General features: G+C 43.3%; 1 protein-coding gene across 2 annotated transcripts in view; it reads left to right on the top strand.

Moving 5' to 3' along the window:
- Positions 1-7,442, top strand: part of LOC118936617 (protein S100-A1) — a 43,763-nt gene extending 36,321 nt beyond the window's left edge. The window contains exons 1-3 of one of the 2 annotated variants that reach the window (XM_036967704.2): positions 4,928-5,000; positions 6,645-6,804; positions 7,143-7,442. In XM_036967704.2, coding sequence (XP_036823599.1) covers positions 6,664-6,804; positions 7,143-7,307 — 306 coding nt within the window. In that variant the 5' untranslated portion in view covers positions 4,928-5,000; positions 6,645-6,663 and the 3' untranslated portion in view covers positions 7,308-7,442. Of the gene's footprint in view, positions 1-4,927; positions 5,001-6,644; positions 6,805-7,142 lie in introns of those variants that run through there. The other variant, XM_090223843.1, reaches the window with a different exon arrangement.
- Positions 7,443-19,944: the final 12,502 nt, after the last annotated feature.

The raw sequence follows: 19,944 nt of genomic DNA on the forward strand, positions 1-19,944 counted from the left end.
GTCATCTCAGAAAATAATATCAGATTTTTTTGATCCCGGTCGACAAGCAAAAACAAACTGCAACCACAGCAGCCCAAAGGGATAAAGACCCTGGGACTGCTGCATCTACTACCTGCTGCATCTACCACCTGCAGCAGTCTACCCGTGCCCCCAGCCGTGCACGGGCCCCACCAATGTCAATGATGATGTCAATAAAACATTGATTGATGATGTCAATAAAACATTGCCAGCCTCCACGGAGCAAGATGTCAACCTCAACCCAACCAGCGACTGCTGCAACAGCTCTACGTTAGCCAGGCCCCACGCGGAGCATCCAAGGCCTACTACTGCACCCATAGAGAAAACAGGAAAAAATATCAACCTATTGGAGTATATTGAAAGAGGGCTCTTTCAGCACAAAACATCAGATTTTAGCTGCAATATTGTGCAGATTTTTTAAATGATTGTTCAGAATTGATGAAAGGGCCATTCTAAATTGTTAAACTGGCTGGATCTGGTCCGTGGGCCTCCAGTTGAATAACCCTCCCATACATCATCCCCACGTACTCAGCACTTGTTTGAATTGGTTGCCTACAGACCCAGATTATTGATTGAGGTCATTTTTGTTATGGTCTGTTTATATTTTTGTTAAATTGGAATTTGTAATTAAAACCCATTGAAAATATTGAGTGTCATAAATTTATTTGTTTTTGTTTTTACTGAGCTACTCAAAACAGAAAGAGATTCGAGGTAAGCCCTGCCGCTTCAGTGCTGCTATGGGAAAAGTTCCCCCTAGAGATGCTTGAGGGAAACATGTTCACACACTTCTGGCATATACTTGCTACTGAGCCACCATGTACTAAGATAGTTTAGCTCAATGACAAGAGTGTGCAAAGCTGTCAGCAAGGCAAAGGGTGGCTACTTTGAAGAATATCAAATATAAAATAGATTTTGATTTGTTTAACACTTTTTTGGTTACTACATGATTCCATATGTGTCCTGTCATAGTTTTGATGTTTTCACTATTATTCTACAATGTTGAACATAGTACAAATAAAGAGCCTTGAATGAGTAGGTATGTCCAGACCTTTGACTGGTACTGTAGGTATTCTGAAGATCTGATGATCAAGAAGTGTCAAATCAAGGGTGAATGTAGGCTAAAGAACCCTACTTGTCAGAATGATGTTACATTATGAACTCTTATTCAACCATTCTACTCTACTTCTAAAAAGATTTACCTTGAAAGATGTCACGATGACATCATAAATAAATATGAATATGTTTTATGGACAGGGAGGACCTAATCTTAGATCAGCACTCCTGCTCTGATGCGTTGTAGATACGGGTCTGTAATGTTCTAGAATTTTGTGTGAATCATTTCTCATATTTCCCCCTTTCAGAGTTATAACATTACAATTGCATAGCTAATAGCCTATGTGTTTGTAGATGGACTGAGGTGAATGTGTTACTCCAGCCCAGCCATGGTGAGAGGTGTATGGGGAGAGAGGTGATCGGGCCGTTTGTTTAAGGGGTGCGTACTGGCGGCAGAGAAGTCAGGCGCAGGAGGGCAAAAACTGATTTACAACAGTGCAGTTTAATAAACAAAACCACCGTAAACAGAACAATAAATCAATGGGTACAAAACCCGTTACACACCAGCATAACGTGCACAAGCACTACAATAAACAATTACCGGACAAGAACATGGGGGGAACAGAGGGTTAAATACACAACATGTAATGATGGAATTGAAACCAGGTGTGTGGACAAGACAAAACAAATGGAAAAGGAAAGGTGGATCGATGATGGATAGAAGACCGGCGACGCAGACCGCCGAACACCGCCCGAACAAGGAGAGGAACCAACTTCAGCGGAAGTCGTGACAGTTTGCCATAGAAACATCAGCTTTTCTGTGTTTGAATTTATTTGAATTTATTATTCATTATGAATTGTGTTACATACTGTAGGAGTATGTAACACATAATCCATAATTAATAATAAATAAATACAAATTAAAACACAGAAAATCTGGTGTTTAAATGGCAAACGGTATTGTTACATTTCAGTCTTCTGTGATGTATATAAAGTGTAATATTGGGACGCAAACTCAAAATTGAATACATTTGAACTCTATATCTGATATGATTCTGATGTCTTCTTCTTTTTTAACCTCTATGGGATCGGTGTCCCTATACAAAGACGGTTGTTGCTAACGTGCGCTGATTTGTATGCAGCACAAGACCCAGAAGAAGGAGAGTTGATTCTCATAACTATAAGTGACTTGCTGTGCTTTTCTGATGCTGGGGAGAAAAAGGACATCAGCTTGGAATATCCATCACATATGTGTCAGAAGAACACATGCTTTGCCTTTTACTTACGCCCAGGTTTCTTCTTCTGGTCAGGAGGACTACTGGGATGTATTAAACTGATGGTGCCAAACATGACCAATATACAGCCAACTCCTGATAAGTGTGCATAGTGCATTACAGTTTACCAATCAACATTTTGGAGACTGAAGAATCTTTTGGCGATTGTGTTGCTTTTAATCTGAATTTGTTGGTGCCAGTTAAATGCACACCTTCATGACCGTCTCAAAGCCAATGCTATGCCAACATTAGGAGTTGAGTCCAGAGTGGCTGGTGTGACTTTTCCTGTTTTTCTGCATGTTTCAGCCTGCATGAGAGAGTCATGCTAAAAGAATGCAGAGAAAGGACCACCACAAGATACAGCAAGCACAGATACACAAGATACAGCAAGCACAGACTAACACAATCCATATGTTACCTTGACAACAGGGACACACCCTATCTAACCCTCCCCACACACACACACACACACGCCCGCGCACATTCACACACATACACACTATCACTGATCTCATGGTGATTTGAACACACCCAGACCATACTGTAACAATGAGATAGAGGTGGTGGACAGAGGATAAGACCATATTGTAACAATGAGATAGAGGTGGTGGACAGAGGATAAGACCATGCTGTAACAATGATATAGAGGTGGTGGACAGAGGCTAAGACAATACTGTAACAATGAGATAGAGGTGGTGGACAGAGGATAAGACCATACAGTATCAATGAGATAGGTGATGGACAGAGGATAAGACCATACCGTAACAATGAGATAGAGGCGGTGGACAGAGGATAAGACCATACTGTAACAATGAGATAGGTGGTGGACAGAGGATAAGACCATACCGTAACAATGAGATAGAGGTGGTGGACACTGATTAAGACCATACAGTACCAATGAGATAGGTGGTGGACAGAGGATAAGACCATACTGTAACAATTAGATAGAGGTGGTGGACAGAGGATAAGACCATACTGTAACAATGAGATAGAGGTGGTGGACAGTGTATAAGACCATACAGTACCAATGAGATAGAGGTGGTGGACAGAGGATAAGACCATACTGTAACAATGAGATAGAGGTGGTGGACAGAGGCTAAGACCATACTGTAACAATGAGATAGAGGTGGTGGACATAGGCTAAGACCATACTGTAACAATGAGATAGAGGTGGCGGACAGAGGATAAGACCATACTGTAACAATGAGATAGAGGTGGCGGACAGAGGATAAGACCATACTGTAACAATGAGATAGAGGTGGTGGACATAGGATAAGACCATACTGTAACAATGAGATAGAGGTGGTGGACAGAGGCTAAGACCATACTGTAACAATGAGATAGCGGTGGTGGACAGAGGATAAGACCATAATGTAGCAATGAGATTGAGGTGGTGGACAGAGGCTAAGACCATACTGTAACAATGAGATATAGGTGGTGGACAGAGACTAAGACCATACTGTAACAATGAGATAGAGGTGGTGGACAGAGGATAAGACCATACTGTAACAATGAGATAGAGGTGGTGGACAGAGGCTAAGACCATACTGTAACAATGAGATAGAGGTGGTGGACAGAGGCTAAGACCATACTGTAACAATGAGATAGCGGTGGTGGACAGAGGATAAGACCATAATGTAGCAATGAGATTGAGGTGGTGGACAGAGGCTAAGACCATACTGTAACAATGAGATATAGGTGGTGGACAGAGACTAAGACCATACTGTAACAATGAGATAGAGGTGGTGGACAGAGGATAAGACCATACTGTAAAAATGAGATAGAGGTGGTGGAAAGAGGCTAAGACCATACTGTAACAATGAGATAGAGGTGGTGGACAGAGGCTAAGACAATACTGTAACAATGAGATAGAGGTGGTGGACAGAGGATAAGACCATACTGTAACAATGAGATAGAGGTGGTGGACAGAGGATAAGACCATACAGTATCAATGAGATAGGTGATGGACAGAGGATAAGACCATACTGTAACAATGAGATAGAGGTGGTGGACATAGGATAAGACCGACCATACTGTAACAATGAGATAGAGGTGGTGGACAGTGACTAAGACCATACTGTAACAATGAGATAGAGGTGGTGGACAGAGTGGGAGAGATGAGCCATGAAGCAAAAAACTGTATTGAATCTCTAACTGATCTAAATGTGTTCTCTCTCTGGGGAGTATTAAGATGTAACTGAATAAAATGGTATTTCATTCAAGCAACATCATCCCATCTTTTTCATCCATAGATCTATTCTTCCAAACATTCTAGTGTGTACTCTTGTCACCCCTCTCTACATCTGTGTTCAGCATCTTTGGTATAGATTTCTGTGAATGAGATCCGTGTGTTAAAGCAATAAGAAAAACATTCTATGTGATCCATGTCTATTTTATCATGTTGAATTCAAAGATGAGGACTCAAAGACATCATGCCTAAACTCCAACCCCCTCCCTCCCTCCCTCCCTCACCATAGGCTACACACACTCATAATCAGATGGGCGTGGCCTGTTCTCCATAAACTCCAGAACAATCTTTCCCACAGCTCTTGCGCAGTAGATTCAGCATCATTGGTATATATTCAACATCATTGGTATATATTCAGCAGTACGCTACTTCCCCACCCTGTTTTGTTAGCGTCTCTCCACTGTTTGGTAAGTAACCAATCTCCACTTATTCTACTATTACTATTGGTGTCTTTGGTTTAACAGAGGAGGTTATCTAGTGTAATAAACACAACTGTAACAACTGTTTCCAAGTGTGACTAGCTACTGATCTGTCTCGTCCGGCAAACTTGTAGGCTATAATGTTCATTAGTCTTCGCTTGCTTTGATTCAAAAATCAGTTCTTCTATGGTTTGTTATGCAGGATGACAGGACATACTATTTACTGATGAAGACATAATGTAGTCTATCTATACCTAAACCTTTTCATGTTTCATTTGTAGGCTATAATGTTTTTGTTTTAGAACTCTGTTAGACCTCCTCCGGTTCATGTCATTTATAGGCATTACTCACCAATTATCATCAGCCTGATTTCTCTACACTGAACTGTTGCAAAACCCTTTCCTCTCCTGTCACACCCCTTTCCATCCCCATCTCCCCAAACTTTCACACTTATGATGATGTGTCACATGGTCAAGCTATGACAGAGGTTAAAGGAAAGTCTACACAGCATGATAGGTTGGATGTTACCAAAGAAAGTGGGAGGCACCAAAAGAAAGAGGAGGGGTCTGAGGTAGAAGGAATGTGTAAAGGAGTGGAAGATCACAGTTTAAATGCCAGGAAGTAACACCAGCCAAAGACTGCTTACAGAGACAAAGAAAGTCAACTCCCATCCTCCCTAAATGTTCATTGTTAATTTGTTTTCTGCAAAGGGATAGCTCACCATTAGTCAACATTTTAGTGATATCAAGACACTCACTGTACTGAGTATATATCTGCTACTGTAACTTACACCTCCTCCCTCTATCTCCCCTCCCCTCTCATCTACCCCTCCCTCTCATCTCCCTCCTCCCTCTATCTCCCCTCCCATCTCCCCCTCCCTCTATCTCCCCTCCCCTCTCATCTACCCCTCCCTCTATCTCCCCTCCCCTCTCATCTCCCTCTTTCACCCCTCCCCTCTCATCTCCCTCTTTCTCCCCTCCCCCCTCATCTACCCCTCCCTCCCTCCCTCTATCTCCCCTCCCATTTCCTCCTCCCTGTATCTCCCCTCCCCTCCCATCTCCCCCTCCCTCTATCTCATCTCCCCTCTCATCTACCCCTCCCTCTATCTCCCCTCCCCTCTCATCTCCCTCTTTCACCCCTCCCCTCTCATCTCCCTCTATCTCCCCTCCCCCTCATCTACCCCTCCCTCCCTCCCTCTATCACCCCTCCCCTCCCATTTCCTCCTCCCTGTATCTCCCCTCCCCTCCCATCTCCCCCTCCCTCTATCACCCCACCCCTCCCATCTCCCCCTCCCTCTATCTCCCTTCTCATCTCCCTCCTCCCTCTATCTCCCCACCCCTCCCATCTCCCTCCTCCCTCTATCACCCCATCCCTCCCATCTCCCCCTCCCTCTATCTCCCCTCTCATCTGCCTCATCCCTCTATCTCCCCTCCCCTCCCATCTCCCCCTCCCTCTATCTCCCCTCCCATCTCCCTCCTCCCTCTCTCCCCTACCATCTCCACCTCCCTCTATCTCCCCTCCCATCTCCACCTCCCTCTCTCCCCTCCCATCTCCCCCTCCCTCTATCTCCCCTCCCATCTCCACCTCCCTCTCTCCCCTCCCATCTCCCCGCTCCCTCTCTCCCCTCCTCAGTGTATCCTTCTCTGCAGCCATGCCGTCTCAGTTGGAGAGTTCCATGGAGTCCCTGATCACGGTGTTTCATCGCTATGCCGACAAGGACGGTGACTGTAACACACTGAGCAAGAAGGAGCTGAAAGAGCTGATGCAGACAGAACTGGCCAGCTTCCTGAAGGTAACACTGACATCCCTCTCTCTCTCTCTCTCTCTCTCTCTGTTTTTATCTTACTGTCCCTCTATACTTTCCCTGTATTTCTTGTCCCCCTTTCACTTTCTTTCAAATTCTTACTTGCAATGATCGCCTACACTGGCCAAAACCTGGACAACGCTGGGCCAATTGTGCGCCGCCCTCGGGGGTGTCTGTAGTGACGCATCTAGCACTGAGATGCAGTGCCTTAGCCAGCTACGCCACTCGGGATTTCTCTCACTCACTCACTCACTCACTCACTCACTCACTCACTCACTCACTCACACTTACTCTCTTCATCTCCTTCATCTCTCCTTCCCTCTCAGTCCCAGAAGGACCCAGCTGCCATAGACAAGATAATGAAGGATCTGGACCAGAATGGTGATGGGAAGGTGAGCTTCGAGGAGTTTGTCTCTCTGGTGGTGGGCCTCTCCATCGCCTGTGAACAGATCTTCCAGCTCCACACCCAAAAGGTTGCTGCTAAGAAGTGAGGGAGGACAGGACAAGGAGAAAGAGAAGCAGAGATGGATGCTTTTCTATATGTCATTTTGCTTTTCTATACGTCAAATAAGTCATTTTATAACTAAGTCTTACTGTTGTGAATAAACACTGGCTTTCCCACTCTGTATCTCTGTTTGTCACATTTGTTGTATTTGGCCTGTAATTTGTCCCGTACGTGTAAGACAGAATAGACAGTGTCAGTCACGATCCATCCATCCTCAGTTTTCTCCTATCACAGACATTAAACTCTGTAACTGTTTTAAAGTCACCATTGGCCTCATGGTGAAATCCCTGAGCAGTGTCCTTCCTCTCCACCAACTGAGTTATAAAGGACACCTGTATCTTTGTAGTGACTGGGTGTATTAATACACCATCCAAAGTGTAATTAATAACTTCTTGCTCACAGGGATATTCAATGTATTTTTTATTTCTACCCATCTACCACTCGGTGACATTCTTTGCAAGGCATTGGAAAACCTCTTTGTAGTTGAATGTGTGTTTGACTGAGGGACCTTATAGGTAATTGTATATATTTTTTTTTACAATATAATTATTGGCATTTTTTTTTTGGACAATTGAACAATCATCAGCAAAATAGGACAATCAGACAATGTCCCATTATTCCCCCGTCCTTACAGATCATTGTATGTGTGGAGTACAGAGATGAGGTAGTCATTCAAAAATCATGTCAAGCACTATTATTGCACACAGATTCCATGCAACTTATTATGTATGACCTGTTAAGCACATTTTTACTCCTGAACTTATTTAGGCTTGCCTTAACAAAGGAGTTAAATACTTACCGACTCAAGACATTTCAACTTTTCATTTTTAATTAATTTGTCAACATTTCTATAAATAATAATTCCACTTTGTCATTATTGGGTATTGTGTTTAGGCCAGTGACACAACATCTAAATGTAATCAATTTTAACACTGTAACACAATAACATTTGGAAAGGAGGCACTTAAACACCCAAACCAAAAGAGAATGGGTTTCAAACGGGTACTGAAAGACATGAAAGACACTGAAAGTTGGCAAAGCAACTAAAACAGGGTTCTAAAAGATACCCACAAAGGATGCCCGCTAGATTTGCCTTAGAAAAGACAAACTTAAGGTAAAACCCACACTGTCACACCCTGATCTGTTTCACCTGTCTTTGTGATTGTCTCCACCCCCCTCCAGGTGTCGCCCATCTTCCCCGTTAACCCCAGTGCATTTAAATCAAATCAAATCAAATGTTATTTGTCACATACACATGGTTAGCAGATGTTAATGCGAGTGTAGCGAAATGCTTGTGCTTCTAGTTCCGACAACGCAGTAATAACCAGCAAGTAATCTAGCTAACAATTCCAAAACTACTACCTTATAGACACAAGTGTAAGGGGATAAAGAATATGTACATAAAGATATATGAATGAGTGATGGTACAGAGCGGCATAGGCAAGATACAGTAGATGGTATTGAGTACAGTATATACATATGAGATGAGTATGTAAACAAAGTGGCATAGTTAAAGTGGCTATTGATACATGTATTACATAAAGATGCAGTAGATGATATAGAGTACAGTATATACGTATACATATGAGTTGAACAATGTAGGGTATGTAAACATTATATTAGGTAGCATTGTTTAAAGTGGCTAGTGATATATTTTACATCATTTCTCATCAATTCCCATTATTAAAGTGGCTGGAGTTGAGTCAGTGTGTTGGCAGCAGCTACTCAATGTTAGTGGTGGCTGTTTAACAGTCTGATGGCCTTGAGATAGAAGCTGTTTTTCAGTCTCTCGGTCCCAGCTTTGATGCACCTGTACTGACCTCGCCTTCTGGATGATACCGGGGTGAACAGGCAGTGGCTCGGGTGGTTGTTGTCCTTGATGATCTTTATGGCCTTCCTGTGACATCGGGTGGTGTAGGTGTCCTGGAGGGCAGGTAGTTTGCCCCCGGTGATGCGTTGTGCAGACCTCACTACCCTCTGGAGAGCCTTACGGTGGTGGGCGGAGCAGTTGCCGTACTAGGCGGTGATACAGCCCGACAGGATGCTCTCGATTGTGCATCTGTAGAAGTTTGTGAGTGCTTTTGGTGACAAGCCAAATTTCTTCAGCCTCCTGAGGTTGAAGAGGCGCTGCTGCGCCTTCTTCACGATGCTGTCTGTGTGGGTGGACCAATTCAGTTTGTCTGTGATGTGTACGCCGAGGAACTTAAAACTTACTACCCTCTCCACTACTGTTCCATCGGTGTGGATAGGGGGGTGTTCCCTATGCTGTTTCCTGAAGTCCACAATCATCTCCTTAGTTTTGTTGACGTTGAGTGTGAGGTTATTTTCCTGACACCACACTCCGAGGGCCCTCACCTCCTCCCTGTAGGCTGTCTCGTCGTTGTTGGTAATCAAGCCTACCACTGTTGTGTCGTCCGCAAACTTGATGATTGAGTTGGAGGCGTGCGTGGCCACGCAGTCGTGGGTGAACAGGGAGTACAGGAGAGGGCTCAGAACGCACCCTTGTGGGGCCCCAGTGTTGATGATCAGCGGGGTGGAGATGTTGTTGCCTACCCTCGCCACCTGGGGGCGGCCCGTCAGGAAGTCCAGTACCCAGTTGCACAGGGCGGGTTCGAGACCCAGGGTCTCGAGCTTGATGACGAGCTTGGAGGGCACTATGGTGTTAAATGCCGAGCTGTAGTCAATGAACAGCATTCTCACATAGGTATTCCTCTTGTCCAGATAGGTTAGGGCAGTGTGCAGTGTGGTTGAGATTGCATCGTCTGTGGACCTATTTGGGCGGTAAGCAAATTGGAGTGGGTCTAGGGTGTCAGGTAGGGTGGAGGTGATATGGTCCTTGACTAGTCTCTCAAAGCACTTCATGATGACGGAAGTGAATGCTACGGGGCGGTAGTCGTTTAGCTCAGTTACCTTAGCTTTCTTGGGAACAGGAACAATGGTGGCCCTCTTGAAGCATGTGGGAACAACAGACTGGGATAGGGATTGATTGAATATGTCCGTAAACACACCAGCCAGCTGGTCTGTGCATGCTCTGAGGGCGCGGCTGGGGATGCCGTCTGGAACTGCAGCCTTGTGAGGGTTGACACGTTTAAATGTTTTCCTCACGTCGGCTGCAGTGAAGGAGAGTCCGCATGTTTTGGTTGCGGGCCGTGTCAGTGGCACTGTATATTCCTCAAAGCGGGCAAAAAAGTTATTTAGTCTGCCTGGGAGCAAGACATCCTGGTCCGTGACGGGGCTGGTTTTCTTTGTGTAATCCGTGATTTACTGTAGACCCTGCCACATACCTCTTGTGTCTGAGCCGTTGAATTGAGATTTTACTTTGTCTCTATACTGACGCTTAGCTTGTTTGATCTCCTTGTGGAGGGAATAGCTACACTGTTTGTATTCGGTCATGTTTCCGGTCACCTTGCCCTGATTAAAAGCAGTGGTTCGCGCTTTCAGTTTCACGCGAATGCTGCCATCAATCCACGGTTTCTGGTTTGGGAATGTTTTGATCGTTGCTATGGGAACGACATCTTCAACGCACGTTCTAATGAACTCGCTCACCGAATCAGCGAATTCCCTTGGTAGATAATGCGGTCGACATTTGATTGTGAGGAATTCTAAATCAGGTGAACAGAAGGACTTGAGTTCCTGTATGTTGTTGTGGCCACACCACGTCTCGTTAACCATGAAGCATACGCCACCGCCCCTCTTCTTACCAGAAAGATGTTTGTTTCTCCGCGCGATGCGTGGAGAAACCAGCTGGCTGCACCGACTACGATAGTGTCTCTCCAGTGAGCCATGTTTCCGTGAAGCAAAGAACGTTACAGTCTCTGATGTCCCTCTGGAATGCTACCCTTGCTCGGAGTTCATCAACCTTGTTGTCAAGAGACTGGACATTGGCGAGAAGAATGCTAAGGAGTGGTGCACGATGTGCCCGTCTCCGGAGTCTGACCAGAAGACCGCTTCGTTTCCCCCTTTTACGAAGTCGTTTTTTTGGGTCGCCGGCTGGGATCCATTCCGTTGTCCTGGGTGAAAGGCAGAACACAGGATCCGCTTCGCGAAAGTCATATTCTTGGTCGTACTGATGGTGAGTTGACGCTGCTCTTATATTCAGTAGTTCTTCTCGACTGTATGTAATGAAACCTAAGATGACCTGGGGTACCAATGTAAGAAATAACACGTAATAAAAAATAAAAAAAACTGCATAGTTTCCTAGGAACGCGAAGCGAGGCGGCCATCTCTGTCGGCCTGTGTTTTCTGTTTGTCTGTTGCCAGTTCGTCTTATCAAGTCAAGCCTACCAGCGGTTTTCCTGTACTCCTGTTTTCTCTCTAGTCTCTGTTTTCCAGTTTTCCCAGTATTGAACATTCTGAACCTGCCTGCCGTTCTGTACCTCTCTGACTCTGCTCTGGATTACTAACCTCTGCCTGCCCTGACCCTGAGCCTGTCTGCCGTTCTGTACCTCTCGGACTCTGCTCTGGATTACTGACCTCTGCCTGCCCTGACCCTGACCCTGAGCCTGTCTGCCGTTCTGTACCTCTCGGACTCTGCTCTGGATTACTGACCTCTGCCTGCCCTGACCCTGACCCTGAGCCTGTCTGCCACTCTGTACCTCTCAGACTCTGCTCTGGATTACTGACCTCTGCCTGCCCTGACCCTGACCCTGAGCCTGTCTGCCACTCTGTACCTCTCAGACTCTGCTCTGGATTACTGACCTCTGCCTGCCCTGACCCTGAGCCTGACCCTGAGCCTGTCTGCCACTCTGTACCTCTCGGACTCTGCTCTGGATTACTGACCTCTGCCTGCCCTGGACCTGTCGTTTGCCTGCACCCTGTTTTGTAAATAAACTAGTTATTTCGAATGGTCTGCATCTGGGTCTTATCCTGAGCTGTGATACACACCACCTTAGGATAGTGACTTATAAAGAACATGGACTCTGGCTTTATTGAGTCTGTCACAATGTCTTTGAGAACTCAACTTGATCGGCTCTCTCAAGTTGACCTTGTGGGTTGTTTTACTTGGCAGAAAATGACATTACTGGGTGGTTTTGTATTCACCAAGATAGGGTTCTTAAGTTGTTTTTGCCGGCTGTTGTGACTAAGTCCCCTCTTACTTTTTGTGTGTTCAGGATCGTAAAGTTTACCTTTGAGAAACATACTGTTCCTGACATCTAGCTGGAAAAGGAAGCAGCTGAATATAAATGACCAGTTGAGGAGGAATCAGGTGGTGTTGGCAAGTCAAGTACAGTTTGGAGACCAAATACCTGATGACACAGGATCTTTCGCTACAAGTTAGACCGCATCATCCTGGACTGTAGTAGTGTGAGAATAGGGACTCTTCGCAGGATGGTGACCAAGCTGGTCATTGTAAGTACTCCTGCTTATTCCCTCCTGTTTTCTGGAATCTTCCAACTGTGTTTTCAGGAGAACCTTGGAATTTTACAAAAGTTACTGGAATTTAGCCAACCCAACAGTATGTGACGTTCTAGTGCTTTATTACCCAAGTCCTGAGGGGAACACTGGAGAAGGTGAGGCTGCGGAGCTGATTAGCTGTGAGTGGTGCAGCTTGAGGAAGCTGCCCGTTCTCTTCTTCCAGACCAGCCCAGAGGAATGTCTGCCGCTCCCCACCTAATTCAAAATGACCCACCACGAGGGAGGTACGAGGCCTGCAGACGCTCTACATACAGGTGTCAGTCAAACTGTGAACAACCCATGCCAGTTGCTAACATCAGTAGTCTGTACATAGATGGATGAATGTTTGTTGTTTACAAAACTTATCAACATCGACTCTCTGTTTGGAGAATCCTTTCTATGTCATATATTTTTGCTAAATAAACCAAGTGTTACCTCACGTTCAACAAAATGTCAACAAGTTCCCCACCAAACTGTCATTTGATGAAGCTGCCAGGAGATTGGTCAACTATAACAAAGCAACAAAAGAAAGGGTGAGCCCTCTCTCCATGGAAGATTAACATCTTAGACCCTTTTGAGACTAGCTAACAAAATATGTTGCGCCTGTTGCCTTTATTCGAAATCAGATTTTCAACTAACAATTTATTTTAAACAATCCCTTCACCAAGATCTTGGTTGCATCCCTTTCGTGTAGGTAACAACAACAACAACAACTACACTAAAACTAACAACACATCGTCTCCAACGGTGCAGAGGCGCATGGCCACACGGCAGCAGACCATCACGTTCTTATGACGGAGACGATGATATGGCTGAGCTCCAACCCATCTTCACTGGACCAATCGTAAAGTACGACGTTTATCTATCTCCTAGTCCTAGGTCATGTTCATTAGGCACCAAGCAGAAAAAAATGACTGAAATAGGGAGGGATTATCTGAAATTGTCCAATAAGAAACGCTCGTTTTCATTTTCTGTTGCAAAGCATTTTGCTTCGGTGTACCCTAATGAATACAAACAACCCTGTCATAAGCAGAATTCTAATCTGTTTGTGTTTGTTCCGGATGGTAATCAATGGATGGTTGTGTTGTAGGTTGATGGTGTACCCCCCTCCTCCGGCCAAGGGGGGCATATCGGTGATTAACGAATAACACTATTACTTAATTACTAATCAAGAAGAGAAAGTTTGAAAAGGTGTTCCCCGGTCATCGCATACGATAGTCTCATTTCTGAGTGTGCGTATCTGATTCAACTTATTTTTGTTCTTGTCACTGACAGTCATGTAGTAGAACTTTTCTCTATTGTACTGTGCTGAAACTGCAATGTGATTCGTTTACCAGCAAGAAAAAAACAACATGAAGTTTCCAGGATGTATATTATTACAGCTCATCACACAGACTTTTCTAGTTAAATATTCCTACAATATTTCTTTCTAATATGGACCATTCCCATGTATGTCAATAAGCTACATTATTTAATTTAGGACTGGCCCCATTGGGTTTGGGGTGCACTACCTTCTCTACTTAAATGTTGTTTGCTTGTCCTGATCAACGTTAGCCATAGGCTATATCTTGCTTATTGAGAACGTGCCACACACATTTGACAATTTAGCCTGTAGTATTTTTTCATTTGAGGTGAATTGCGTTGCATAAAGACAGGTAGGCCTACTTATTGAAGCCAATTACAAGTGTTGTTATTACTCGTACCTGTAGCCTATGATATTTAAGAAACTGTAGTATCAATTGGAGTTGATGACAATGCAGCGACCTCCAATAACCTACAGAACTTGAGGAAACTGTATGATGCATTAAGCCATGAAACGTGTTGATTTGCCAGTCAGTGACTAAGCCCCCGTCACACCTCCAACTTATTTATTCACCAAATAACCCAGCCCTTTCGTGCCACAGCCAGCTATTGCGCTCAGAATTCCCGCTGTGAAAATGGCAATAATATTTCTGACACCCCAGGTCTGTAGTGCTACCACCAGCGCTAAGATTTAACATCGAGTAAGGCTTGTTAACATAGAGCCCTCTGCGTCGTTACGCGCAAACATATTCTTCTTTTGTAACTGTACATTAAGTACTGTACTTTATTCATCCCACAAGGGTCAATTGTGCAGCCAGCAATGCAATTAAATTAAACAACATCCTTTCTAAATTGAAGTAAAAACTTGTAGACCACAGTTTGTAGAGAGGAGACCTGAGTCCAAATACATGTATATTTGGTATTAAAAATGTTTCTGTATATTTTAGGATTTTCATGAAGCCAAAATCAATGATATAAAGAATGATGAATGAAACTTTGGAGTACTTTAAATTAAATGATGAGCAGAAGGACAAATTCAACTCCATCTTTCATCGAATCAGATGGCTTATTCACCACAAAACCATTTGATGTTGCCAATTATTTTAATTATTATTTCATTGGCAAAGTGTGCATACTTAGGCAGGAAATGCCAGGAGGAAAGTCTTTGTCCTCAGGCCTGGAGGGAAGCCAAGTGGTAAAGCTGCCTTTACTGGTTCTAACAGCAGACCTATAAGCTTGCTGCCAGCTCTTAGCAAACTGTTGTAAAAAATAGTGTTTGACCAAATACAATGCTATTTCTCTGTAAACAAATTAACAACAGGCTTTCAGCATGCTTATAGAGAAGGGCAATCAACATGTACTGAACTGACACAAATGACAGATGATTGGTTGAAATAAATCGATAATAAGAAGATTATGGGAGCTGTATTGTTAGATTTCAGTGCAGCCTTTGATATTATTGACCATAACCTGTTGTTGAAAAAACTTAAATGCTATGGCTTTTCAACCTCAGCTACCAACAACGACGAGACGGCCTACAGGGAGGAGGTGAGGGCCCTCGGAGTGTGGTGTCAGGAAAATAACCTCACACTCAACGTCAACAAAACTAAGGAGATGATTGTGGACTTCAGGAAACAGCAGAGGGAACACCCCCCTATCCACATCGATGGAACAGTAGTGGAGAGGGTAGTAAGTTTTAAGTTCCTCTGCATACACATCACAGACAAACTGAATTGGTCAGCTCACACAGACAGCATTGTGAAGAAGGCGCAGCAGCGCCTCTTCAAACTCAGGAGGCTGAAGAAATTTGGCTTGTCACCAAAAGCACTCACAAACTTCTACAGATGCACAATCGAGAGCATCCTGGCGGGCTGTATCACCGCCTGGTACGGCAACTGCTCCGCCCTCAACCGTAAGGCTCTCCAGAGGGTAGTGAGGTCTGCACAACGCATCACCGGGGGCAAACTACCTGCCCTCCAGGACACCTACACCACCCGATGTCACAGGAAGGCCATAAAGATCATCAAGGACATCAACCACCCGAGCCACTGCCTGTTCACCCCGCTATCATCCAGAAGGCGAGGTCAGTACAGGTGCATCAAAGCTGGGACCGAGAGACTGAAAAACAGCTTCTATCTCAAGGCCATCAGACTGTTAAACAGCCACCACTAACATTGAGTGGCTGCTGCCAACACACTGACACTGACTCAACTCCAGCCACTTTAATAATGTGAACTGATGGGAAATGATGTAAATATATCACTAGCCACTTTAAACAATGCTACCTTATATAATGTTACTTACCCTACATTATTCATCTCATATGCATACGTATCTACTGTACTCATCGACTGTATCCTTATGTAATACATGTATCACTAGCCACTTTAACTATGCCACTTTGTTTACATACTCATCTCATATGTATATACTGTACTCGATACCATCTACTGTATCTTGCCTATGCTGCTCTGTACCATCACTCATCCATATATCTTTATGTACATATTCTTTATCCCCTTACACTGTGTACAAGACAGTAGTTTTGGAATTGTTAGTTAGATTACTTGTTATTACTGCATTGTCGGAACTAGAAGCACAAGCATTTCGCTACACTCGCATTAACATCTGCTAACCATGTGTATGTGACAAATAAAATTTGATTTGATTTGATTTGATTTAACGTGGATTCTGATCTATTTATCTAATAGAACTCAAAGGGTTGTCTTAAATGGAAGCGTCTCTAATGTCAAAAATCTAAAGTGTGGTGTACCGCAGGGCAGCTCTCTAGCCCCTTTACGCTTTTCTATTTTTACCAATGACCTGCCACTGGCATTAAACACAGCATGTGTGTCCATTTTGCTGATGATTCAACCATATAGGCATCAGTAATCACAGCTAATAAAGTAATTGAAACCCTTCACAAAGAGTTGCAGTCTGTTTTGGAATGGGTGGCCAGTAATAAACTGGTCCTGAACATCTCTAAAACTAAGAGCATTGTATTGGTACAAATCATTCCTTATGTACTAGACCTCAGCTGAATCTGGTAATGAATGGTGTGGCTGCTGAATAAGTTCAGGAGACTGAATTACTTGGCGTAACCTTAGATTGTAAACTGTCCTGGTCAAAACATATAGATTCAATGGTTGTAAAGATGGGGAGAGGTCTAGCTGTAATAAAGAGATACTCTGCAAGGAAAGACCTAGTTAAGCTGCACAAGTAGTATTACTGGAGCAGGCATAGTAATAGTAGTACTTCTAGAGCAGGCATAGTAATAGTAGTACTACTAGAGCAGGCATACTAATAGTAGAACTACTAGAGCAGGCACAGTAATAGTAGTACTTCTAGAGCAGGCATAGTAATAGTAGTACTACTAGAGCAGGTATACTAATAGTAGAACTACTAGAGCAGGCATAGTAATAGTAGTACTACTAGAGCAGGCATACTAATAGTAGTACTACTAGAGCAGGCACAGTAATATTAGTACTGCTAGAGCAGGTATACTAATAGTAGTACTACTAGAGCAGGCACAGTAATAGTAGTACTGCTAGAGCAGGTATACTAATAGTAGTACTACTAGAGCAGGCATAGTAATAGTAGTACTACTACAGCAGATATACTAATAGAAGTACTACTAGGGCAGGCATACTAACACTAGTACTACTAGAGCAGGCATACTAATAGTAGTACTACTAGAGCAGGCAAACTAATAGTAGTACTACTAGAGCAGGCATACTAATAGTAGTACTACTAGAGCAGGCATACTAATAGTAGTACTACTGGAGCAGGTATACTAGTAATACTACTAGAGCAGGCATAGTAATAGTAGTACTACTACAGCAGATATACTAATAGAAGTACTACTAGGGCAGGCATACTAACACTAGTACTACTAGAGCAGGCATACTAATAGTAGTACTACTACAGCAGATATACTAATAGAAGTACTACTAGGGCAGGCATACTAACACTAGTACTACTAGAGCAGGCATACTAATAGTAGTACTACTAGAGCAGGCAAACTAATAGTAGTACTACTAGAGCAGGCATAGTAATAGTTTTACTACTAGAGCAGGCATACTAATAGTAGTACTACTAGAGCAGCTATACTAATAGTAATACTACTAGAGCAGGCATTCTAGTAATAGTACTAGAGCAGGCATACTAATAGTAGTACTACTAGAGCAGGCATAGTAATAGTTGTACTACTAGAGCAGGCATACTAATAGTAATACTACTAGAGCAGGCATACTAATAGTAGTACTTCTAGAGCAGAAATACTAATAGTAATACTACTAGAGCAGGCATAGTAATAGTTGTACTACTAGAGCAGGCATACTAATAGTAGTACTACTAGAGCAGGCATAGTAATAGTAGTACTTCTAGAGCAGGCATAGTAATAGTAGTACTACTAGAGCAGACATTCTAGTAATAGTACTAGAGCAGGCACAGTAATAGTAGTACTGCTAGAGCAGGTATACTAATAGTAGTACTTCTAGAGCAGGCATAGTAATAGTAGTACTGCTAGAGCAGGCATACTAATAGTAGTACTTCTAGAGCAGGCATAGTAATAGTAGTACTACTAGAGCAGACATTCTAGTAATAGTACTAGAGCAGGCACAGTAATAGTAGTACTGCTAGAGCAGGTATACTAATAGTAGTACTTCTAGAGCAGGCATAGTAATAGTAGTACTGCTAGAGCAGGCATACTAATAGTAGTACTACTAGAGCAGGCATAGTAATACTAGTACTTCTAGAGCAGGCATAGTAATAGTAGTACTACTAGAGCAGGCATAGTAATAGTAGTACTTCTAGAGCAGGTATACTAATAGTAGTACTTCTAGACCAGGCATAGTAATAGTAGTACTGCTAGAGCAGGCATAGTAATAGTAGTACTGCTAGAGCAGGTATACTAATAGTAGTACTTCTAGAGCAGGCATAGTAATAGTAGTACTACTAGAGCAGGCATAGTAATAGTAGTACTGCTAGAGCAGGCATAGTAATAGTAGTACTGCTAGAGCAGGTATACTAATAGTAGTACTTCTAGAGCAGGCATAGTAATAGTAGTACTGCTAGAGCAGGCATAGTAATAGTAGTACTGCTAGAGCAGGCATAGTAATAGTAGTACTGCTAGAGCAGGTATATTAATAGTAGTACTTCTAGAGCAGGCATAGTAACAGTAGTACTACTAGAGCAGGCATAGTAATAGTAGTACTTCTAGAGCAGGCATAGTAATAGTAGTACTGCTAGAGCAGGCATAGTAATAGTAGTACTACTAGAGCAGGCATAGTAATAGTAGTACTTCTAGAGCAGGCATAGTAATAGTAGTACTGCTAGAGCAGGCATACTAATAGTAGTACTTCTAGAGCAGGTATACTAATAGTAGTACTTCTAGAGCAGGCATAGTAATAGTAGTACTGCTAGAGGAGGCATAGTAATAGTAGTACTGCTAGAGCAGGTATACTAATAGTAGTACTTCTAGAGCAGGCATAGTAATAGTAGTACTACTAGAGCAGGCATAGTAATAGTAGTACTGCTAGAGCAGGCATGGTAATAGTAGTACTGCTAGAGCAGGTATACTAATAGTAGTACTTCTAGAGCAGGCATAGTAATAGTAGTACTGCTAGAGCAGGCATAGTAATAGTAGTACTACTAGAGCAGGCATAGTAATAGTAGTACTTCTAGAGCAGGCATAGTAATAGTAGTACTACTAGAGCAGGCATAGTAATAGTAGTACTACTAGAGCAGGCATAGTAATAGTAGAACTACTGGAGCAGGCACAGTAATAGTAGTACTACTAGAGCAGGCACAGTAATAGTAGTACTACTAGAGCAGGCATAGTAATAGTAGTACTTCTAGAGCAGGTATACTAATAGTAGTACTACTAGAGCAGGCATACTAATAGTAGTACTACTAGAGCAGGCATA

This window comes from Oncorhynchus mykiss, chromosome 3 (assembly GCF_057628025.1).
Source record: "Oncorhynchus mykiss isolate SJ-2025 chromosome 3, ASM5762802v1, whole genome shotgun sequence".
In the NCBI taxonomy this organism is placed as follows: Eukaryota; Metazoa; Chordata; class Actinopteri; order Salmoniformes; family Salmonidae; genus Oncorhynchus; species Oncorhynchus mykiss.